We start from the raw sequence: 23,740 nt of genomic DNA, 5'->3' as shown, positions 1-23,740 counted from the left end.
GATGAATTTTCTGTATTAAACTCTGGTTGTCTGATTTCATTTTAATTTTGGTGCTTTGGCTAAGGTACACCATGATGAATGACCAAAATCAAAATCTACTGTTCTTCTCTGTATATATATATATATATATTTTTCGCAGTAATGTACTTAATTCAATGATCAAAATTAAAATCTAAAATTAACAACAGATTTAACAAAGAAAAATGCCAAAGCCATTTGATGAGTTGCTTCATCTGCTACGATAATTCAAAGGTGCTTCCATTTGGAATCTCAAGACCAGTGTTGACCACCATGAGAGTAAAAGCAAAACCACATATATGACATATGATATGATATGATATATACCCACCACCACAACTCATTTTTTCGTTTTCCATTCTCACAATATTAAACACAAGTAATTGGTGCTACAATGATCTAAGTAAACTTAGAAAAAAAAATATATCTTGCCGATAAATTGTGAGGAAGAAATTATTCTTCTACAAAGCCACTAGGTGCGTAATAAGAAATATAGGCTCATCATTGTACACAAGGTGATTATAAAAAATTTCATCTCTTCAATGGCGGATCTAGGAATTTTTCTTTGAGGCATTTTGCTAGAGCATCTTGCCCACACGGCAATCATGTTAAGGAGAACATCAAAGAAACAAATTGCAATTTTAATTGTACCAATAAATGGATTGAGGGCTGGTTTGGTATTGTTGTGCTTTAAAAAAAAGCTGCTGTGAGAATAAGCGGTTGTGTTGTGAGAATAAGCGGATGTGAAATAAATCAGCAGAGTATTTGGTAAACTTTTTTGTAAAAGTGCTTTTGGAAAAAAAAAAACAGTCCGATAGTGGGTCTTTTCATTAAAGGAGCACTGTAGCTTCGTGTGCTTTGAAAAAAAACCAGTTTTCCAAAGCTGCAAATAGCAGCTTCAGCTTTTTCCTTTGATTTCAGCTTATTCTCACAGCAGCTTCCAAAATAAGCCATTTTTTTTAAGTTTATCAAACACCTAAAACCCTCACAGCTTTTTTTCATAGGTGTTTTTTTTTCAAGCACCTCACTCCCAAACCACCCTTGATTCAGTTGCACACTTTGGCGACGTGAAGTACTGAAACCAAATGCCTACCTGATTACTTTCACAAAACTGAAACTGGGAATAAGTGCATTGAAACTGCTTCAAATGATTGCAGATCAATCCCAAAACTTGAAATACATTTATTACATGGGAGGAGTATAGTGATCACATTTTAGGGAGAAATGGTAATGGGAAGCATGAAAACTTAAAGAACTCGGTCTGCTTCATACGTAAAAAATAAGCAAAACTAGTAAAAAGTGAATCAAAACCGGCCCTAATGTGAATTCGCCAGTTCCCCTACAGAAAGGTATACCAGCAGTTTTTTAGTTCACTCACACTTTTCTCCTCATACCTAACTTTTTATACACGTAGAATACGTTTGATCACACACATCCGTACATCTGTATACCATATAATGTCGGTACGTTAGCAATAAATCCCTAAGTTCCCTGTGAGTACAACTACGTTGTCTCTGTCTAAAACAGCACCCACAATACTAGTGGTCCAAACATTCACGAAGGGCAGCATATAGTCCATGACCTAGTGGTCACCCTCTGCACCAAAAACCTTGCTTTTCTGCTGCAAATGGGATTGGATTATGTTCTTTATTTGTCACACAAACCCCAGCCCCATTTCTGTGTTTGGCTAACGTGTACACAATCCAGCCAATTTTTCTCTTGCTTTAATAATTATGCTTCTGCTCCCCTCCATTCAATATGAATGCAGCCATTTCTCTCTTAAAATTCAATGGTTCTTCTGTGATAATGACCGGTCTTTGAGGGCAATATGGTCATGTAAAAAATGTAAATATACCATATCCGAGGGACTAGATTTCGGTCCTCAGTTACTTCTGGTTGGCTTAACTAATAGAAGAGGAAACAAATGGTTTTATTATTATTATTATTATTATTATTATAATTGTGGGGTTTCCCTTTTATTTATGTCTCCTAATTCACTGGCCTCAACGAGAACTCCACCACCACTCTCAATAGTATTCCATGCCCAGCACCAGCAGCAGCACCTGTAGAGAAAGAAGAAGCAAATCTCTAGAGAGAGAAAGATTTTCTACAAAGTTCTAGAGAGAGAGTGTGTGAGTGTAAAGGTTTGTTTTTTATATTGTTATGCTTATGTTCTTGCTTTTGTCTTCTATCATCTGATATTGTGCTTGATTTCAGTGGGTTGTTTGGATTTCTTATGTTATCTTCTTTACTTGGGTGATTGAGATTTTAGGAATAGAAAATTGGGTTGTTGGTAGGTTTTAGGTGGTTGTTGGGATTTGTGAGAATTTTTTTGAGTGAACAATGAAAAATGGTACTTTTTAGTGTCTCTTCTCCGCAGTTTTTCTTGGTTTCAGAAGCTTACTTTTATAGCAGAATCAATTTATCTTTTCACTCAAGTAAACATTAGATGGATTTGGCTTTTGGGTAGCTTTAAATTCTTGGGTTGAATCTAAAAGTTGGGTTCTTTTTTTTTTTTTTTTTTTCTGGGAATTTTTGCAGGGGAAAGAGCCAGAGGTTTTACTTATGATTTGATCTGATTTTGGTCAGAAAATAGAAAAGGAGAAGTTTATTACTTTGTTGAAGTTTCTATTTTTGGATGAGAATTTGAAGAATTAAGGAAGCAATGGAATCAGATCTTCAGCAGCATCACAAACCCCAGCAGCATATGAACTCTGGCTTGATGCGGTACCGGTCAGCTCCCAGCTCATATTTCACAAACATTTTGGACTCAGAGCTTTATGAGCCGTTTTTCAATCGGCCTTCTAGCCCTGAAACCGAGAGGATTTTGGCCCGGTTTCTGGCCAGTGAAGTTGGTGGTAATGGAGGAGGAGGAGGTGGTGGTGGTGGAGGAACAGAACAAATTGCATCACAACACAAAGTAGCAACACAAGTTAATAATCAGCAACCACAATTTTTGGTGCCTAAGGTGGATGATGAAGTGGAGGTGATTCAACAGCACAAGCAGCAGCAGCAGCAGCAGCAACAACAGCAGCAGCAGCAGAGCAATTTGAACAACTATTCATCTGTTGCTCAAGGATTTTACCAAAGTCCAGCGGCGAAGCCGCCTTTGCCTAATCAGAACTTGACATCAGCTAATGAAGGAGCTTATTCAATGAGGGGAAGTCATTTGCCTCCTATGAAAACCGGTAGTGGTGTCGCGAATTCCAATCTCATTCGGCATAGTAGCTCGCCTGCTGGATGGTTCTCCAATATGAACATTGATGGTATGTTCTTTGTTTTTTCAGCATAGATGAATTTCAAAAGGAAAAAGGTGCTAAATCAAGTAAATTTTGATTATTGCGAGGCAGATTTTTGTTTCTTTCGGTTTTTGGATGCTTAATTTTCTCACTGTATGCAGAATTGTATTTGCTTTCTGTTATTTGAATTGATTGATTTTATACAGAAAATTAATGAACTTTGGATATCATTCTGATAAATCAGTTGGAAATAAAGTGGCTTAGTGATAACTGTTGCTTACGAAATCTTTACCGAACATTTTATGAAAGAAAAAATATTTCTGGTTCTTGCGTTTGTTTGATTCTAGTCTTAGTTTAGATTCGAAATAAAAATGATGGAATCGATTTGAGAATGATACTTAGCATTTGGCAGTGGCAGGCTATGCTGCATTGAGAGGAATGGGAAACTTCGGAGCACGTGATAGCACTAATGAAGAAGCATCTTTTTCTCCTGCAAGCAGGTTGAAAAATTTCTCTTCAGTGCCACCATCTACATCGGAGCTAATTAGTCCGATTTCTGAAATTGGGAACAAAAGAATGCGATCGAATAGTCTAGATGCTAGAGGTTTTGGGGATGGCCGCGGTAACAATTATGCGACTGGTTTCCCAATGGATTCATGGGATGACTCTGCGATTCTAGGTGATGATATCAGCAGTTCAACAGGCTTTAGGGATGACGATGTGAAAGCATACACTGGTTTAAGTCCATCCGAAACTCAGGTACCAAATTTGTGTTAAATGTAATGTGCTTGGTTGTGTATTATCTGGTGTCTGATATAGTTTTCGTTGCTGTCATGCAGGATGTAGAGGCCGGAAGTCGCCCTCCTACACTTCTAGCTCATCACTTGAGCTTGCCAAAAACAGCCACTGAGATGGCTGCCATTGAAAAGTTTTTGCAGCTCCAAGATTCTGTTCCTTGTAAGATTCGAGCAAAGCGGGGCTGTGCAACACACCCAAGAAGCATTGCTGAGAGGGTACTGTTTTAGTGTCTTAATGTCACACATTGAACACTCTTCCTATTGCTTTAAACGCTTTTAAACGAAAAGCACCATTGAAACATGTATGTTAAATTAAAATGCTCAAAATGTTTATTTTTGTTCCGGGCAGGTGAGAAGAACCCGAATTAGCGAACGAATGAGGAAACTGCAAGAACTTGTACCGAACATGGACAAGGTAGAATCTTCACATGCCTTTTCGATCTATGAACCAGTTAGCGTGTGCACTAGACTCAAAACATCTAATGTCTTAACTTTGCAGCAAACAAACACTTCAGACATGTTGGATTTGGCAGTTGAGTACATTAAAGACCTTCAAACTCAAGTCCAGGTATGTTTTATAAAAAATCAAATCGAATCACGAAAATTTACAAATTGTGTAGCTCAAACACTTCTGACTTGCATTTGTAATGTATTCACTCACTGCTTTATCCTTTCTTTTCGGTTAAATTTTTCCAGACGCTCTCTGAAAATCGTGCCAAGTGTACCTGCTCAAAGAAGCAGCAGTAGCAACACCAAAATGTAGGAGGGACTTTGCTTTTCATGTACAGAACCATTAGAAGTTGTAAAGAAGAGAGCTTTCTGGGGTTCTCTTTTGTACTTAAAAATTGACAGTTAGGTTATTTCTTTATGTGGGTGGAGAGGGAAAAGAAGAAAAAAGGGGCTGCTAAAAGTTGATGTCTAAGATCCAAAACCCACTGCTGGCATTAAAAGAATACATGCTGTATAGTAATATTCTGTGGTGAATGTGACATTACATGCTTACAGTTGTGGAGCTCAAGCAATTTATCAAATCCCCACTTCCCATCCGAGGAGACGGAATTACACGAAGATTCTACTCATGCGACGTTATGTGAGAAAGTAACATATAAAGTGAAAACACATGGGGACGTCTACGGACAAACATGCTTTTTCCTGGCATAATTGGAGGAAGAACGAGTGAAGCAAATTAACGAGCACATGATTACTAAATGAGCATTTTCTCTTTGCTTTTATTTTTATGCATCAAATTGCACCCATGCAGTCAAGGATGCTAACTGTTCTTGTTGCCCATTTTCGATTCAATAATGGAGGTTCAAATATTTCATTTTTTTGTTGTTATAAATGGGTATGGAGGGCCAGATGAAAGTCAAAGAAATGCATATTTTACGTAAGAGTAACATGGTTGCCACCCTAAAATTATTGGCCTTTGTCTTGTTCTATGCAACAAGGAGACCACTCCTAATACTAGTTTCTTTGTAGTAAATGTGTGTTGGTTTTGTGGGGTTATTGAACTAGACATCTCATAGCTTATCGTGTTCTAATGATAATGTTCATGTCAAGTAAGATTACATTAAATTCAAATTTTAAAGCCTAAACTTATCATTCCCAAGTATATAAATTTTGACGCAGCACGAAGTAATTAAAAGGCTTACCAACGTAATCTCTTGAAGAACAAGTCTAAAATCCATCAAAAAATTGAGAAAAAAAAATACAAGGGATTGAATTGATTAATGATTGAATGAATACAATTATTGGGAACCGGATCCCCTCTGGATCCAAAGGAACTGAGTTCAAGGATCAAATGATTTGGGACATTGAAATTTAATATAACGGCTATAATTAGTATAACTTTAGAGGGTCTTCCTGTTTGTAGCCGTTGAATTAAATTTCAATGGTCCGGATCATTTGATGAGTATGCTCATTTCCTTTGGGTCCGGAGGGGATCGGGTTCCCAATTATTGATACATCTAGATGATTTAAATAAAGATTACAACCACATGAAATAGCTCTGAAACAACTCAAAGGACTCTAAGTATTAAAACGTCATTAGTTAAACATTAATCGAACGGAAAACCGAAAGGTCCAATTTTATTACGAAACTGTAAACACTGTTTGGAGCCTAAAATGACTTCAGATGACCAAAATCATCATATATCATAGCAAAGCAGTGAGTTTGACTCGTGGTGTCGTTCCTTTTCCAAAAAGGTATCACGAGCCTAAATTAGAGCTCAGACACTAAATCAGTGTCCTGTATTCTGACAATCTATTTCTCTTCGATCCATATCAAACGCAATCTCCTTGGCAGATCTTGTTGGTTGTGTTGTGTTTTCACATGTTTACTCGTTTTTCTTCATTCCTTTTATCAATCAAACACCAAACAAATAAAATATATAGAATAATATCAAAATATAACATCGTGTAACAAATGTCCAACCTTTCACCAACAAACATACACAAGAATCCAATTAAGTTAAGACTAAACAATAAATAAAAAACATATTTCACAAAGATAAAGAGTCGTTATCATGTTTTGCAAATTAACACCGACTTGAATCTTCAATTAATGTGTTATATAAACATATCAACCCACCATGAATTAGACCTAAACAAAATTTGCCACGAAGACTTATTTTATTGTTCGTGGCTATAGACTCGTAACGTGTTATTATGTCGTAAGAAGGCTATAGCAAAAACATGAGTTGTTTTTTTTTTCCTTTCTAACTTTTCTTTGCAGCTTCCTTTTCAACTTGCTTTCATAAGCATGAAGTGGGAGCTTTTTCAAGTTTGAAGAGATAAGGAAAAGAAAAACCAGCTGATAAATGAGGCTGGATGCCTTGGCGAAGAAGGATTGTTGGAAGAATGAGTGGCTATAGTAAGCTGGACTAAACGGATGAGGCTACTCACTTTCTTTTGCATGTAAGTGATTGCCATGTCATATCTGATGTCACGTCCCTCCCAAAACTTGTATTTCCTTGCCCATGAAAGAGAGATTGCTTTCTTGTTTGAGGTATTCATCAATTTCCGCCCTGAACTTGTAACTATTGGTCAATTTCCCCCCTCAACTTTAATTTTGGCCAATTTCCCCCCTCAACTCTCATAATTAGTCAATTTCCCCCCTCAACTTTAATTTGGCCAATTTCCCCCCTCAACTTTAATTTGGCCAATTTCCCCTTCAACTCTCATAATTAGTCAATTTGCACCCTACTGTTAATTTTTTAATTTGATCATAAGTAAACAAGTGTGTGTAAGAAACTAAATAAGATGTATGTTAATCATTTTCCTATGTCTTTATCCTATTACAAATATATTAAAATTTAGAATTTTACAATTTATCATAGATAGTATTATTAGTCATAATAAATCAGTATGGAATAATTTTATTTGATTTTTTACTATACAAAATTGATAACGAAAAGGATTGATGTGTACATTTTTGTATGTGAATACAATTTTCTTTATAAAAGTGAAAGCTAAGTTCAAGTAAATTGTGGAGAATCGAGTTTTAGTGCAAAAATGGCTAGTCAATTCATAATTTTCGACTCCTTATTAAGAATAATACATTTTATTGAAATAGGTCTGATCAATGAGTTTAGGATTATTATTTCTTCTTCTACATGCTTTAAACCCGATTCATAACTTTTTCTTATAATCAACCCATATCACATACTAATTGTATTATGTTTTTGTACATTTTACCCTATATTATGCAGGTGAGTTTATGCTAATTTTAGTACTTTGTTGGAAGTTATTAAAAAGATTGAAAGAAAAAAAAAAGAATAGATGGAAAATTAAAAAAAAAATTAACAGTAGAGTGCAAATTAACTAATTATGAGAGTTGAGGGGGGAAATTGGCCAAATTAAAGTTGAGGGGGGGGGGAAATTGACTAATTATGAGAGTTAAGGGGGAAATTGGCCAAAATTAAAGTTGAGGGGGGAAATTGGCCAATGATCACAAGTTTAGGGGGGGAATTGATGAATACATATTCTTGTTTTTATTCCCTGGAAGCCCAGAATGTTCATATATATATATATATATTTTTTTTTTATGTATATATGTATATGTATGTGTATATATATATTTGGTCATCATATATACTAGTTGGAGGATTTGGATCCTCTCCGGACCTTATAGTCTAGAACTTCGAACCTTTCTAAGAATTTGGATAGTTCAAAAGAGAAAAAAAAAATTCGGACTCTTACTTTGTGTGAAATAGGTCATCGAAATGAGTTAATAAGGACTGTCAAATTTAATTTGCACAATTCAAATTACTTGTTCCTTGAGCTTTGGACAATGAGATCCGAAGAGGATCCGTATTTCTAGTTGGAAAGAGAGAGATGTAGGCGTACTACTTGGAATCATCTATGAGGATCCTTGCCAGATCCTCCAATCACATTCGTTAATCGTATATCGTGCGGTAAAAACTCATTGTAAATTTTTATTATTTAAAATTAAATATAAACAGTACCTGACAAAAACTATTCGTACGATATACGATGAACGAATGTGATTTGAAAATCTTTGAAATCTTCATAAAAAGAATCCGACGAGAATCCTTCATCTGGAACATGAAATTACATAATTTTCTTTTCTGAGTGGGGATTTATTTATTTATTTTTAATGAAAAGTGGGGACCTTTTTCTTTTTGGCTGCATGATGAAGCTACTGCCTCCCAAACTATTTAATACAGAATAGCATTCTAAACTTGGTTTGTTGAAAAGAATCCGGATTCTCACTAGATCTTTTTGTGAGGATTTCAGAGATCTGTAAATCATATTTGTTTATTGTACATCGTGCAATTAGAAATTATTTTAAATATTTTTATTTAAAATTAAATACAAATAGTATTTGACAAAAACTGACCACATAATGTATAATGAACACACAATTTACGGATCTCCAGAATCATCTCTGGAATCCTTGCCAAAAAGATCCGAATAGGATCCTGTTGGTGTTGAAAAGACCCAAACAAACCTCATTTATTGAAAAGTTTATAATTTTTCGATGTATCCTATTTATTGAAATTTTCGGACAGTCGTTAGATCTTGGTCATTGAATTTTTGAAGCATGCTAGGAAATCACTCTCTAATTACCATTGAAAAAAAAATAAGAGAGTTTGAATCCCTATCAAAAAACTTAAGTAACATGCATGATTGCTGATATGGGATGAACCTCTACTAGTTTACTGTTAAGTTCTAACAAGGTCGGCAAGGCTTGGTGTAACATGAGTTGTGTTATCCATGAGCGGTAGGTCTCGGGTTCGAGACTAGGGAGCAACTTCTCCATAAAATGGGGGTAAGGCTAGCCGACATTCACCTCTTCCAGACCCTGCGTAAAGCGGGAGCCTTGTGCACTAGGTACGACCTTTACCGACCTTTAGGCCATCTCCAACCGAAGGGTCCAGAGGGCCGAAAATAGCCCTAAAACCGTCTCCAACCGAGGGCTAGGCCAGAGGGCTCTGGAATCTGGGAGGGCCCCACGGGATCGGAGAGGGCTGGAGGGCTGGAGGGCTGGCTGCTTTCGGCCAGCCAGCCAGCCCCGGGGCTGGCTATTTTTTTTTTTAATGTTTCCTATTGCTGTCGGTTAAAACCGACAGCATTAAAGAGCTTTTTTTTTTTTTAAATAGTTCTACTATTAGTGTCGGTTATAACCGACACTAATAGTTTGAAATGTTTTTTAATGTAACGGCTAGTAGCCGTTGGATTATTAGGCCTCTTTTTTTTTTTTTTTAATGAATTTAAACTTCTTTTTTTTTAATGAATTTAAACTTCTTTTTTTCCCTTTTTTTTTCCTTTTCATATGAATCAAATTTTTTTTCATATCTATTTCACAAAATTTGTTTCATATTTTTTTTCAATTCTATTTTTTTCGTATAACTTCCTAGGCCATTTATACAACATTAAATTGTAGTTTTTAAATAATAAATTATGTTTGGCCCTATGGCCCTTTGGCCCTCGGTTGGAGACGATTTTTTGTGACAGGGCTAAAACGAGCCATTTGGCCCTCTGGCCCTTGGTTGGAGACGGAGGCAAATATGGCCATGTAGTGTTCATTAAAATATTAATATCTTGGGGAATCTTGGAGGGCCAGAGGGCTCAAACGAGCCCTCTGGCCAGCCCTCGGTTGGAGATGGCCTTATCATCTCTCTAATAGAGGTAGAGCTCACTAACACATGTATGTCTCATCTATATTAAAGATACGGAACAAACAATGGTACAAATAGAAAGTAAGAAAAACATTTTTGGTCTAATATTATTAGGAAAACTAATGAAAATAGCTTGAAAACTTTGAGTTTTAACGATAAGGACAAAATAAAGGATAAAGTGATTATTATCATGATTGACTTTTTAGTGTAAAAATATGGTTTTTCCGTTAAAGTGAACCGTACCGGAAGCTTTTCATTAAAGTTCCTAATATTATTTTGTAGTTTTCTTTTTCATTTGGCATTGCCACCATGTAACCGAAAAAATTAAAAATTAAAACATGAGTATGTTTACTAAGAATCCAGATCCTTTCCGGATCCACTTTGTGAGGATCTCAGGAATTCGTGAATTGTCTATGTTCATCGTATATCGTGAGATCAAAAATCATTTAAATTTTTTTATTTAATATTGAACACAAATAGTACCTGACGAAAACAAACCGCATAATGTACGATAAACGAACACGATTTACGGATCCTGGGATCCCCTAGAAGAGGATTCGGAAAGGATCCTGGTGGTGTTTACTAAGTTAATAAATATTGTGTTTCCCATCCGAATCCAAGTTGTGGAGATCTTCACATCCTAATCGTTTATCGTATATTGTACTGTCATAAATCATTTTAAATTTGTTTATTTAAAATTAAACATAAATATTATTTAACGAAAATTAACCACACAATACACGATGAACGATCATAATGTGAGGATCCCTACGAAACGATCCTCTCAAAGAGGACCAGGAGAAAGGATCCTCATCCTAAATCAATAACTTTTATCCTCCTTTTCTATTCACAGGCCAAGTGTTATTTTAAGATTGAGGTCTTATCTCAAGAGAATCTCTCCCCTTCTGGTATTGGGAAAGAGATTAGGCAAAAAGCTACACCGATCGCATGGGTTAGGGTTATATTTATTTGGGTGAGTAATTTGTTATCACAGCTTATGTTGAGGTTAAATTAAGTTTGTTCTAAGCTTTATGAGTAGTAGGATATGCCCCGTTCGCAACCAGCGTATAGCGAATCACCTTGTGGAATAAAACATTTATGTCCTTTTGTTTTCTTTATAGTTATCCCCTTATTTCCCTCTAATTTACTGAAGAAAAACAAAATATTTCGAATTCTGATCATTCAAGAGAGAGAAAAAGATAAGTGGCTCGGTACCGTAGTAGTAGAAATGAGTTGAGCCCTTATATGATGACGTCGGCTCAAATTTCGTCAATGATTAATCTAACAAATTTATCGTTTGACAAAAAAACTAAAAGAAAAAAAAGATACGGACTCTTGATTTGTATGGTTGGTTTAATGAAAGAAAAGACCACTCATGCAGAATATTTGGGTTTTTTTTTGATACATCACATCATTTTTGCTCGGCTAAAATCTGGGTTGGGAACATTTGGGCATTTTTGGGCCTCTGTCTATCTTTTACCCAAAAGTTTACATGGGCTAAAGCCCAATAGAGTGCCTGTTTAAGCCCAATAAATAAGGATGAGACCAAGATATTTAACTATTTAATTGCTTTTTCACAACATATATTTCTCTTCTCTGAAGTTCTGAAATTTAGATCTTGTTATACTTGCCCTCTAAATTTTTAATTTGATTTTGAGCCCTCCAATTCGTTAATTGTTACCAATATCGCCCAAATCGTCTCTCAATGTCAGTGTCGGCTCAACAAAATACTTTCGTCGTTAGTATTCTTTCCGATCTCTACTCATTCCACTTCACCGAATATTCTCTCTGCCTCTATTGTACTCCAACTTACGGTGGACATAAAAAGTCTCTTATAGACACTTTATGCCCTTGTATTTTATAACATTCAAATTTCTTTTATGTGAATCACAAAAAGAAGTGAGAAATAATGCTAACAAATTGAGTATGATCATGATATTCGTATTTCATTTTCATTCCAATTTATGAATCTTGAAACATCTGATCTTCTCTATTCGTACGGGATTTTTTCAGTTTCTTTAATAAAAATAATTTGATTCTAATCACTATGACATATCTACGTAAATCAGCGTTAAAATCATGACTAAATTACCAAAATAAATGACTAATTAACAGATTCTAGGTGTTTAGAAAACAACTCTATTTGGATTACGCCCAGAAATAAAATTACTTTTTCTTGATAAATTGAATATTTAGTTTCAGAGAAAAATCAAAAATAAAAAAATGGAAAAGAAAAAAGGGAACTTTAACGAAAAGCTCCCGGTACTGTTCATTTTAACGAAAAACCAAATTTTTACACTAAAAAGTCAATCCTGGTACTATTCACTTTACCCTTTACTTTGTCCTTATTATTAAAACTCAAAGTTTTCAAGCCCTTTCCATTAGTTTTCCTAAGAAAAAAGGGAGAAAATTTCCAACGTTTGAAGAGGGACGAGACGTTGGACAAACGGTTATTGCGGTTTCCCTCTCAATTCAACAGCATTTGAAAAAAATACCAACAACTTCCCAAAAAAGCATTTTAAAACTTGGTCGATTCTCTCTCTCACTCTCTCTTCTCTCCCTCCTCTCCTCTCCGCCCTTCATGCCATGGAAGTGTCCGACCAAGACTTCCCCTCCGGTGGCTTCGGCGCGGTTCGGGTCACATTAACCCCAATCCCCACGCCCTCCTCCAAGCGCCGCCTCTCAAGCAGCTTCAATGAGCGGAGCCGCCCCGTGCCGGCTCGCAGGAAGCTGGCCTGGGTCAACCTCGAAGGCCGGATGGTCAATGCCGACGAGGCCAGCTCGGCTCGAGCCATTAAGGGTGGCTTGAGCCCAGAGCAAGCCGCGGCTTGGGAGCTGTTTACCCCCTTCCAGAGGTTCCTCTTCGTCGCCGTGATAAGTGTCGCCGCCGCCGAGTCGAAGAAAAACCGCCACATTTCTCAGCTGAAGAAATCTGTGGAACTTCGGGTTTGTAGTCATTGAGTTTTGATTAATTTGGGTTTATTAAATTTTCAATTCTCTCTTTAATTGCTGATTTGAGTTTGTTTAAATTATGAATCTTTGGACGTTTTCTTTAACAAATTTTGAAATTTTGTATAATTCAATCATTATTCTCTCTGTATATTTATTTTAACTGTTGTAGTTATGGAGGTTATATTCATAACTGGGCATGTGTTTTTAATATCAATTTAATTTTATTCATGAATTTTATATAAGGAAAACTAATGGAAAAATGTTAGAAAACTTTGAGTTTTAACTATAACAACAAAATAAAAGGTAAAGTGAATAGTATTATGATTGACTTTTTAGTGTAAAAATATGGTTTTTCGTTAAAGTGAACTGAACGAGGAGCTTTTCGTGAAAGTTCCCTTTTATATATTCTCATATACATTTGATATTGAAATCTTTGGTTCAGCCTAAGTGTTAGTCTAAATTTTTAAGTATCAGATTTGATATTGTTTTTGAGTAAAGTATCAATCTTTCGAGTTAACCGAATTCGCGTACTATTTTATGTTAAATGCTGAGAACCTTCAAGTGGTGAAATATAATTCTTGACTTAAATTCTTGTGTCAAACTGTTTACCAGGATCAGATATTATCAAGCATGCAGCAGAAGCTTGACAGCCTGTGCGAGCAGATGAATAACATTAAGGATCACTCGGGAACTCTTGTTCCTTCCACCCTCGAAAATGTAGAATTGCAGCGCAACGAATCTTTCAGTTCCCATAAAATCAAGTTTGTTGATTGTGGTTGTTGGCTTTGTGATCAACATCGTGATCTTCCAAATGGGTTGGTGGTAAGAATTGCTCCATGTCGCTACATGGATTGTTTCGAGTTATCTTGTACTAATGCAGAAATCTTGATCTGGTTAATCTCTTAATTTGGTTTCAGGATAACAATGCTGAGAAAGCCTCTGATGGGGATCATATACTACGATATAAAGTGTCTCTGCCAAATGTACAAGAGCAAGAGGAGCGCCGGATGTCAGATTTATCAGACTTGTGCTCAAGTGTCACTTCTGCTGCAGACATCCAGGTAATGGAACTGCTTTCATCTTTTGGTCTGCAAAACTTACCAGAAATGGCAGTTTCTACTTTCTAAGGTATCACTTTTTCGTGTTCTTGATGTAATTCGTTGTGATTTCAGCAGCTAAACGCCGTAGATATTGAACAAGACATAGACAATCTCAAGAAGGATTGTGAAGAGAAAGATGGAACCATACAGGAGCTGACCACTTTACTCCAGTCAGCTGAAAGTGCCGGTTCAAAGGCAACCTCCCTCTTTTGTTCTCGTTTTGTTCTTCTATAATTCTATTGCCAAATTTTGTCTTTGGCTGATCACGGTTATTCTTATCATTCATATCAGAGGATTTCAGAGTTAGAAGACATAATACGTAGAAAGAACTCAACGATTACAAGACTAAAGAGGGACATGGTAGTTCTAGAACAAAAGGTACGGAGCTGCGAAGTAAGATGTGGGGTTTCAGAATTACGGAAAATAATGTATTTGACTTTTGAGTTATTCATGTCAAATTGTCAATGTGTATATACATATACAGGTAGTGCACCTTACAAGGCTTCAGAGACCCTCTTTCTCTTCCCCAGATGCACATGAAGATGATAAACAAAACCATCACATGATGAACAACATCCTTTATGATATGGATAACACTACTGGCCCTTCATCTTCTGATTCAGACTGCTCTCCACGGATTCGACCACCAGCTCCTCCTGTTTTTAAAACTCGAAAGGTTCCTCAGATCCTTGACCCTGTTCAAACAACTAAGAAACCAGAGCCTGAAAAAGCCTCAACTTCGAAGGTGAAACCAACTAACAGTCGCATAAAATCCCACCCACCGAATCCTCTAAAAGCAATCACCATGAATTCAAGGCAAGTACACTCAGTGAGCAAAACTTCTCAACCAATGAGTCCAAAATCTCAACCGGCGAGCCCAAAATCTCAACCAATGAGCCCTATCACAAGATCCAGTACCACTCAATTTTCAAGGCCAAGGCCGACATCAGCTGGTGGGGATTCAAAAAAGACCATTCGAAGGCGTTCTATATCTGAACGAAAGGATGCTCCTCCACAGAAAAGATGGGCATAGAAAGGTAGACCTTGCTGTTGCCATCAATATTAGGTCAATTAGCTACTTGATTTTCAAAACATCAAACAATAATGGCCCTTTTTTTTTGGTAGGAACGACCCTTAAATATGTGTTTTGAGGGGAAGGGCAAGATTTTCAACTTGTAATTTCTTAGCCAAATTGTACTCTCATATATCCCTCCTTGTCTACCCTTTTGTAGGTTGATGTGGAGAACGGTATATGCAGCTATTGAGTTTATTCATCCCTGTCGTCGACGATACTTTGAAGTAGATATAAGAATCAAGCTAGTAAATAGATATATATTATAGGTGCTGAGAGAGTTTTGTATTTTATCAGAGAACTGCAGAGCTGCAGAAGTCGGGAAATCATCTGTTTACGTTGTGAAATTGCTCCATCAGCGGAAGATCTTGTTAATTAGCCAGATTATGTTTCATACAGCATGAATTGTGGAAACTTGTGATGCAAGTCAATCTGATGCAACTTTGAGAACATATGGAGGAGAGAGAGGATAGGAATGATGATGTAGAGATGATTTGCATTGTAAAAAGCTCAAGCTGTGACCAATTTTCCCCTAGATTATAATCGAACACCGGATTAACTAAAAGCCCGTTTAATAACCATTTCGTTTTTTATTTTTAGTTTTCACTTTTGTGTTAGTTATAGAGGGGAAATACATGGCGAAAGAGGGATGAAGGACGGTGGTAGCGATGTAGAAGAAATGAAACAAGCATAAACCCCGAACATGCAAAAAGGATATAAAGATTTTGACATCAGAGGCGTCCCTACTCTCTGCAAGTTTAAATTCAAAAACTACCGGACCAACCCTTACCTTCTCGGCCTTTTCGCTCGGAGGTCTTGTAAGCTGTTTAAATTCAAACTCTTCATGTACATGACGATGGTGGAATGGCTCCCAGTACAGGGACAGAACAAGGCGGACTTTTTGACCTCCTTGATGGACAGAATCCTAGGAACGACTTGTTCGACTGTCAAATGTTTTAGGAAGTTCAGGATGTAAGAATTTAAGTGGCAGATGCATATCTTCCATACGTGTTAAGGATCGAAGCAAAACACGGGACTATTTGAAGATGAGCCAAATATGTTGGTGCCTACAATTGTATAACTGATAGAAGGGTAGGGATTATCATAACAGTCTGAAAAGCAAGAGTAGTCGGAAAATGGGGTTCGGGAAGAGGCAACAATTTTCCCTCCCTGATGTCAAATACCTCGAAAGAGGGTGTCGCGGGGGTGCCAATCACGCTCTTGAAAGGATCAGAGGCAAGAACATATAATTTTCCGTCATGCTCCACCAGTAGCGGTGTCTTTTACCCCTGTTGTAGGGGACTTTTGTTGAAGACATGCTGGGGATGCTTGACGATACCGGCGTTGGGATCCACCGTTGGATCAGTCTCAAAGACAAACACATATTTACATGAAGACGAGCCAAATGACGCGACAAAGATGTTGGTGCCTACAGTTGCATAAAGTGGATCGTCGCATAGGCACCCAGTTGGCCACACTAGGGTCGAAAACCTCGAAAGCGGGTTCCATAGGGAGACCAACCGGGTCCAACATTGGAGAACGTGATAGAATTTATCCTTGTGTTCCAAAGTGATAGAATCATCAGTAATTATCTCCTTCCCTTTCTCCATCTTCATCTTTCTTCTCTTGTGCTGCTGCATCTCCATACTTTGATGTCACGCTCGTCCGATACTTGGGAATCAAGAAAGGCTAGGGTTTTGATCTCAAAGCTTAATTTGACGTACGCTTTCAAGACTTGGAATTCAAGAAAGACATCATGAATGGCTTTGGACTTGGAGTTCGCCTTTCAAGAAACTAGCTTAGGTTTCCCTTTCCACTCTCACCACTTTTTTTTTTTCCTTTCAGAATTGGGGCATATAGATATCAATTGTCGAGGTGATGCTACTTGGACATACAAAACTAACACATACAAGAGTCGAGCCCATTTGTATTGTGTTTAAATAAATGAGTCAGTTTTGTGTGTCTAAATAATATTATTGGTTATGAGAAATTCGTAGAATGAATGAAGGTTGGGAACCTGATGGTGCGCATAAGAGGAGCTTATCATGTCTAAAATTGGTGTGAAGGGAAAGTTAAACTTTCCTAATATTAGGAGGAATTCGAACTTCTAGTGTGATTAGTGTTAATTAAGAAGAGAAATTAGATAAGCAAATACTTGATTATTCCAAGTAAAAGAGGCAAAGGGACGATGTCAGTATGGCATAGCTTAGTCAGTTATTCTCACAATTAGATAAGATTCGGACCGGCACTTCTCTATGAAAGCATGGTTCTTGCCCCCCTCTCTCCTTCCTCAGTGGAGCTCGTTTATTCGTTGATGGATCCCTTACTTTGACGTTTGAGTGTTTGCTCGTTGTTTAGGCCGGTGAGTGAGATTTCGGCTCATTAAAATAAGTTAATGAGAAAAACAATACATGAAATTCCGGGTATTCATCCCTGCTGTCGATATTTTTTATAGTACATATAACAATCAGACTATATAGGTCTGAGAAATTCATGTTATGACAGAAAAAGCTGCATACCACGAGGGAAGCCCTCTTCTTCCATTGTGACATGGCATGAAAGCACAAGATTGTAATGCAAGTCAATCTTTCTAACCTTTGAAAGAACATGTGAACAAAACAATGAAATTCTTCCCATTCATATATAAAAATTCGATTACAAGGCTATATTATTTCCCCCTGTTTTCCATTCTAGAGTGGAAAAGGTTTAGGCCATACAGATTCACATACTACAAATGTAAAAATACGGGCAGCATGTTATCTGTTCTTGACACCGAACCGCTATACTCTAGGCCAGTGTGGACTCACAACCTGCACAAGCAAATCATTTGTCGGTCATCACAGTCAATTCCTTATCACATATTCTACGGCAGAGCCTAGTTTGGTTTGATACCATCTAAAAACAAATTACAGAAATTAGATTAGCAACACGGAGACTACAGAGCTGAAATCGCCACAAGGGCAAGGGGTTTGATATTAAACACATTCTCAATTAAGAAAATGAACTATATGCAGCTAACCTCAAGTGTGCTAAAAACTAATTGCATTCGACTTGCAACAACTGATGATTCCTCGGCTTGTCCAACCACTGCCAATTGCTCTAGTTGAAGTGTCTTTACTGGAAGCCTTCAAGGAAAAAAGTTTAAGCAAAGAGGTGAACCTTCACAACCGGTTTATATTGCACGAAAAGAGTAGTTTGAAAAGGTCAAGGTGGAGGTCGATAATTTGTTGTCATAGCATGTACTTGAGAAATATACAGCGGTGTGCTTGCACAGAAAAAATCCGGATTTGTCAAAGTAGGATTCGGATGCAGAAATTCAGCCATGTTTAATACGGATTATGATATATATAACTCAAAGTAGGATTTGGATATGCTGAAAGAAGCTTACCATGCCATTCCTCTCACATAATACGCATTTGCTATGAGTGCACAAAAGCCTTTCCATTTAAGCCTTTCTTCGTCTGATACTGGAGGTATGGATGACCATCTAACTATTGTTGGCTGTGGCGTACACAATATGGTGATGAATATAATGCTCAACCACAGAATGCACTCATCAACCTGCATTGTGAAGAAAAGACGGAAAAGGGAATCCGGATCCCACTGAACTAATCATTCACTGTAAGAGGAAAAAAGTCGAAATCATGACCAACAGAAAACTTAACACGCACCCCTGCTTCTCACATTTCCAACACTAGACTATGACTGACACTCAGTTTAGTCAATAGATCACAAAGATCATCGGAATTGGGCAAAAAACTTCATATTCCAATCCTTATAGTCAATCAGATAATGTCTCAATGTATACTACAATGGTTGCATTTCGACAAATGGGTAAACGTTAATAACTAAAGAGGAGTTTACCTCCTCCGATGCGATCTTGAATTTGAAACTGGTGGTTCCACCATAACTTTGCATTCCTTCAATTTCAACACCAGATTCTTTCATATCAAGCAGTTCTTTTCTTAATCCCTCGTCTGTGCAGCCCAGTGCATAAGCATTCACCCCAGCACTGATGAACTCCTGATCAACCAAACGAAACATCAGTTGTGAAAGAAATTAAACAAAGCAAAACACACAAAATACCGCCGAATTCTGTATATACGTTTAGGTTGGCACCTCCTCCACGGTCGACCACATTCCTGTACCGCCTAAATAAACTGATTGCTATGTTGCGCGATGATCGATACTCATCATCCGATGGAATCGAATCCTTCATCCGGCACTGCAATGAAAAATATCAAAACATATCAAACACTCGTACAAATATCAAAATCCATTTCCTTATCCCTAAATTTTAAACAAAAGAAACTTACAAAAACACTTACTAGCCATTTCTTGGGGCTGTTTAGCTGATTACGGCTTCTCCATGACAAGTAGAAAGCAGAGAGTGCAGAATTACAAGGAGCTCCAATTGGGTTAGTACAAATAGAGATTTTGTTCAAGAAATTCACATGGGTAGTCTTGCAGGGTAAAACTGCCTCATGCTGTAAAAAATTATGAGCAGAATCTGTATATGTAATAGCTCCTGAAGCATACACCATCAGCATGGTTGCAGAACTTGATGAACCATCACAATGCTATATCACCTTTTACAAAAACCCAACAAACCAAATTCAAAACTGAGTAGTTTTCTAATAATTAACAAGCCTAAACCATCACAAAGTTGAAAGTTCTTACCTGCAGAAAAAAAAAACCCAAAAAACCAAATTCAAAATTGCATAGTTTTCTGATAACAAATAAGCATAAACCATCACAAAGGTCCCACCTTTGGAAAAACCCAAAAACAATATTCAAAATTCAGCAGTTTTGTAATTCCACAAGGCACATATAAAATGGATAATTGATTAATTCAAGTGAAATATGAAGCCTGGAAAGAAAGCTTCCTCCTTTACCTTTACCTTTTCCTGCAGTTGAATTTTCCCGGGAACCAAACAGGTTTCTGACACAAATTATTATCCAAGTGACGATTTGTGGGGTGATTGTGGAATTTTGAGGGGTTTCGAGGCCACCAATTATTGTATGGAGGGCTACGGAGATGGAGATTCCATTTATTTTTATTTTTTTGGTAAACGATGGAGATTCCATTTGATTCCAAAATTTTCAGAATATTTCTGGCTGCTAATTGTTAACTGGTGTACGAAAATCCTCCTCTGCTTTGGCGGATTTTTCCCAATTTGTTATTACTTGCAAGCCAACTCTAATAACGACGTTGCTTTCCTCGTCGTTTTTTATTACTCTAATTTGATCCTTTTTTTTTCATTATTATCATTTTTTTTGTACCGGCTTGGGGGGGATTTTGTTTGGAGTGTTGATTATGGATTGACTACAATACATAGTATTAGGGAAATCAAAGTTTTTAAAACTAAATTTACAAACTAAACGATATGCTTATTGATGATTAGATTATCACTTAAACGTTAATTAACGTGTTTATTTCTTATTGGTAATGCATAATTTAATTTACAAATTTAATTAAATTTTAATCTCCCTAGCATTACCGATACTTATATGTATGAGATATAAGTATTATCTGTATGTGAATATTTGCAGCTACATGTATAAATTATGCATAAGGCCCTTAACAGGAGGCCGATAAAAGTGAGTATGATACTAATATATGGAACTCGTACAGGAAACACAGTTTTATAGTAGGCCGAAAAATTCATGCTTTTATAGTAGACCAAAAAATTTGATTGTGAGACCAATATATTGGACTGTGTTATTAAACTTGAGTGTGATACTTACAAACTAATTTTGTAAAAAAATATTGACTCTCATAGCTATTGAACTCACTTAGTGTAACATTAATGTTATAGGTAAGAAACTTAGGCTGCCTAATTCCTATATAAATTGTATCGCACTCACTCCAACTTACAGTGAATGGCCTAAGAGCATCTCTTGCGATGCTCTATAACCTAGTTTGGTACTGAGATGATTCTGGAAAAAGTAGGTATCAAAAAAAGCTATGAACTTTTTTGTGTTTGGTAAACATTCAGTTTCAGCTTTTTTTCACAGTTTTGGGTGAAAAAAGCCTAAAACACAAAGCTGCAAAACCCAGCTTTGAAAAACCGGCTTTTTTCACATCTATTTTACATAAAAATTTACCAAATACTGTAATACTGTTTTTTTTTTCAAAAACACTTTTACAAAAAAGTTTACCAAACACTCTGCTGCTTATTCTCACAGCACAGCAGAAGCGATTTTTTTTTCAATGCACAACAATACCAAACCAGCCCTATATCTAGTACTTACAATCGTATGTATATATATATATATATATATATATATATATATATATATATATATATATATATTCCAAAAACAAGTCCCTGTAGTATTGGTGGCCCACCAAAATTGTAGTCAAACCAATTATTATAGAATGAACCAATAAACCTAACTAATATAGTCACTTGACATGAGATAGGGCTTGTTTGGATGTGCTTTTAAAATGTCTGAAAGTGCTTTTGGGTAAATTGATTTTGAGTTCCAAAAGCACTTTAAGTGCTTTTTGGAAGAAGCACCAGATATGTGCTTCTTACCGGAAGTACTTAAAGTGCTTTTCCAGGATCCACTTAGATTTTTACTAAGAATTGGTGTCAAAAACATTTTCACCAAAAACGGTTTCAGTCATTTTAAAAGCACATCCAAACGAACCCATAGACTTGCATAGGGTACCCCTGCAGACTGCGTCCCGGCCCGTTCGTCCTCATAATCAAATATTACCCAACCCCCATCCCCGATTTCCACTGCTAAAGATCGGGAGGGTTCAGAGGGGAATGCAGGACAGTTCTGAGTAGATTCCTTATGCACAAGAGCCAAAGTTGATGCCCCTAAGGTAACAAGGGTCGAGATGCGGGGGTTGGGGCGCCAGAGAAGCCCTTTTGCTCGCCCCATTGTATACTTAAGTTATAAGACGTGGTGTACCGTATTGTGCTTCGGAAATAAACATCTTGTTCATGTAGATAGAGGAGAAAAAGTGATGTAAAAATCATTCCCCAAATAAAACTCTTGTAACCGACCAATAATCATTATAAAGACTTATAATGAGTATTTTGGGGTAGCTCACTATTGTTTAGCAACTGAAATAAAGAAGGCCGGGGTGAACAGGACATTGTGATCCTACTTAAAATTAATGTCAACCCCAAATTATAGAAAAAAATTTCAATGTGCCGAGAACATTATAGGATACATTAAGTGTCATAATACAATTGGTTGAATTTTTTTTTTTTTTTAAGTTTTCAACCAATTGTATTATAACATTTTGTGTTCTTAGCCGTGTTTTCGACACACTAAAATCTCTCCAAATTATGTGACTAAATTAGTGGGTTCATTTTTACTAAAAATGTGAATCCCAAATTATTTGCTTCCTGTGGGCTTACTTGTACTTTTGGCTTCGGTCTTGATTATGTGATATTTCCAGTTCATCAAAAAAAAAAAAATGTATTTGTTGGTATGGCTCTTCAAATATCATCGTCATTCATTCATCATGTTGCAACGTCATGCATATTGTCCCTAGCTCAATCTATCAAAGTCTCACACCCTACTTAACATGCTATGATGATAATCTTATCTGGAAAACATGCTCTGATGATAATCTTATCTGGAAAATGGTTGGGTCGTTCAATGCCATGGTGGGCTATTATTTTGTCACCCCTTGTACGCTTAATTACTACATGCATTGTATATGGTAGGCCACTACCTTTATATTTCAAAGCGATGTCTAAAGCAAGAGAAATTTTAGGATGTGACGGTTAAAAGAAACATGGTGTTATCAATTTAAATGTATTATGATATATTAAGATCCATTTAGTTTTATTTCACATTGCACCATCAACATTATTACCAATCTCACATATATTATGGTGATATCAAATTAAACAGATCTTAACATATATCTATTAATAATTCAATTAGTTGATTTACCATCTCTATTGACAGTCCCATAAAAAATTACTCATATATGCACATATCAAAATAAAATGGTTGGGTGTCTCATTCCCCAATAATAATGAAGATGCTGACTTGGTTGTTGAGTAATAAGTTGTTGATCATGGCAAGTTGGTTAACCTGCATCTGGACAGAATACTAACATGTGTTTCTCTCCTACTCGTTTTGAGAGAATTATGTAAAGAAATCATGTTGAACAAGTCTTGGACTCTAAGCACCGGTTCTTCATTTCAAATAGACTGGTCAAACATTGATCAATAATATTATTCGAAATAATGTATGGTACCCACCATTTGAATCCGAGTATCCAACTCGTAAGACCTAAATGGGTATGTATATTATTGAAATTTTTTTGGTGGAACATTCATGAATATTGTTTGGTACCCACCATTTTTTAGAATTTTCATTAGTTTGTAGTAAGGGTAAGTTCCATCGATTACATAGAAGGATTGAACGTGCTCACTAGCAA

General features: G+C 36.6%; 3 protein-coding genes across 8 annotated transcripts; 2 read left to right on the top strand and 1 right to left on the bottom strand.

Annotated features, from left to right (window-relative positions):
- Positions 1–1,523: 1,523 nt before the first annotated feature.
- On the top strand, positions 1,524–5,378 carry LOC103447128 (transcription factor bHLH122-like). Of its 2 annotated transcripts, none has more exons than XM_008386303.4 (7): positions 1,524–2,162; positions 2,560–3,284; positions 3,670–4,016; positions 4,097–4,270; positions 4,404–4,469; positions 4,554–4,622; positions 4,751–5,378. In XM_008386303.4, exons 2-7 carry the CDS (start codon positions 2,684–2,686, stop codon positions 4,799–4,801), a joined length of 1,308 nt encoding a protein of 435 aa, XP_008384525.2. In that variant the 5' UTR covers positions 1,524–2,162; positions 2,560–2,683; the 3' UTR covers positions 4,802–5,378. The 2 variants fall into 2 exon arrangements, with proteins under 2 accessions (XP_008384525.2, XP_008384526.2); XM_008386304.4 differs by having other exon boundaries at positions 1,912–2,162; positions 3,676–4,016.
- A 7,279-nt stretch (positions 5,379–12,657) lies between these two features.
- Positions 12,658–15,886, top strand: LOC103429832 (uncharacterized). Of its 2 annotated transcripts, none has more exons than XM_029087904.2 (7): positions 12,658–13,143; positions 13,762–13,971; positions 14,067–14,210; positions 14,325–14,444; positions 14,541–14,627; positions 14,734–15,286; positions 15,482–15,886. In XM_029087904.2, the coding sequence occupies exons 1-6, from the start codon at positions 12,784–12,786 to the stop codon at positions 15,280–15,282; spliced, it is 1,470 nt and encodes a 489-aa protein (XP_028943737.1). In that variant the 5' UTR covers positions 12,658–12,783; the 3' UTR covers positions 15,283–15,286; positions 15,482–15,886. The 2 variants fall into 2 exon arrangements, with proteins under 2 accessions (XP_028943737.1, XP_028943736.1); XM_029087903.2 differs by having other exon boundaries at positions 12,660–13,143; positions 14,322–14,444.
- A 2,045-nt stretch (positions 15,887–17,931) lies between these two features.
- LOC103429833 (uncharacterized) lies at positions 17,932–20,417 on the bottom strand. 4 transcript variants are annotated; one of them, XM_008367958.4, is made up of 7 exons: positions 20,223–20,417; positions 19,650–19,910; positions 19,427–19,546; positions 19,186–19,344; positions 18,710–18,882; positions 18,341–18,446; positions 17,932–18,131 (listed from the first exon to the last, which is right to left on the bottom strand). In XM_008367958.4, the coding sequence occupies exons 2-7, from the start codon at positions 19,869–19,871 to the stop codon at positions 18,102–18,104; spliced, it is 810 nt and encodes a 269-aa protein (XP_008366180.2). In that variant the 5' UTR covers positions 19,872–19,910; positions 20,223–20,417; the 3' UTR covers positions 17,932–18,101. The 4 variants fall into 4 exon arrangements, with proteins under 4 accessions (XP_008366180.2, XP_028943734.1, XP_028943733.1 ...); XM_029087901.2 differs by having other exon boundaries at positions 19,650–20,001; positions 20,217–20,407; XM_029087900.2 differs by having other exon boundaries at positions 20,217–20,407.
- Positions 20,418–23,740: the final 3,323 nt, after the last annotated feature.

Source organism: Malus domestica, chromosome 11 (genome assembly GCF_042453785.1).
Source record: "Malus domestica chromosome 11, GDT2T_hap1".
Lineage (NCBI taxonomy): Eukaryota > Viridiplantae > Streptophyta > Magnoliopsida > Rosales > Rosaceae > Malus > Malus domestica.
This window is presented reverse-complemented; position numbering and strand designations above follow the sequence as displayed.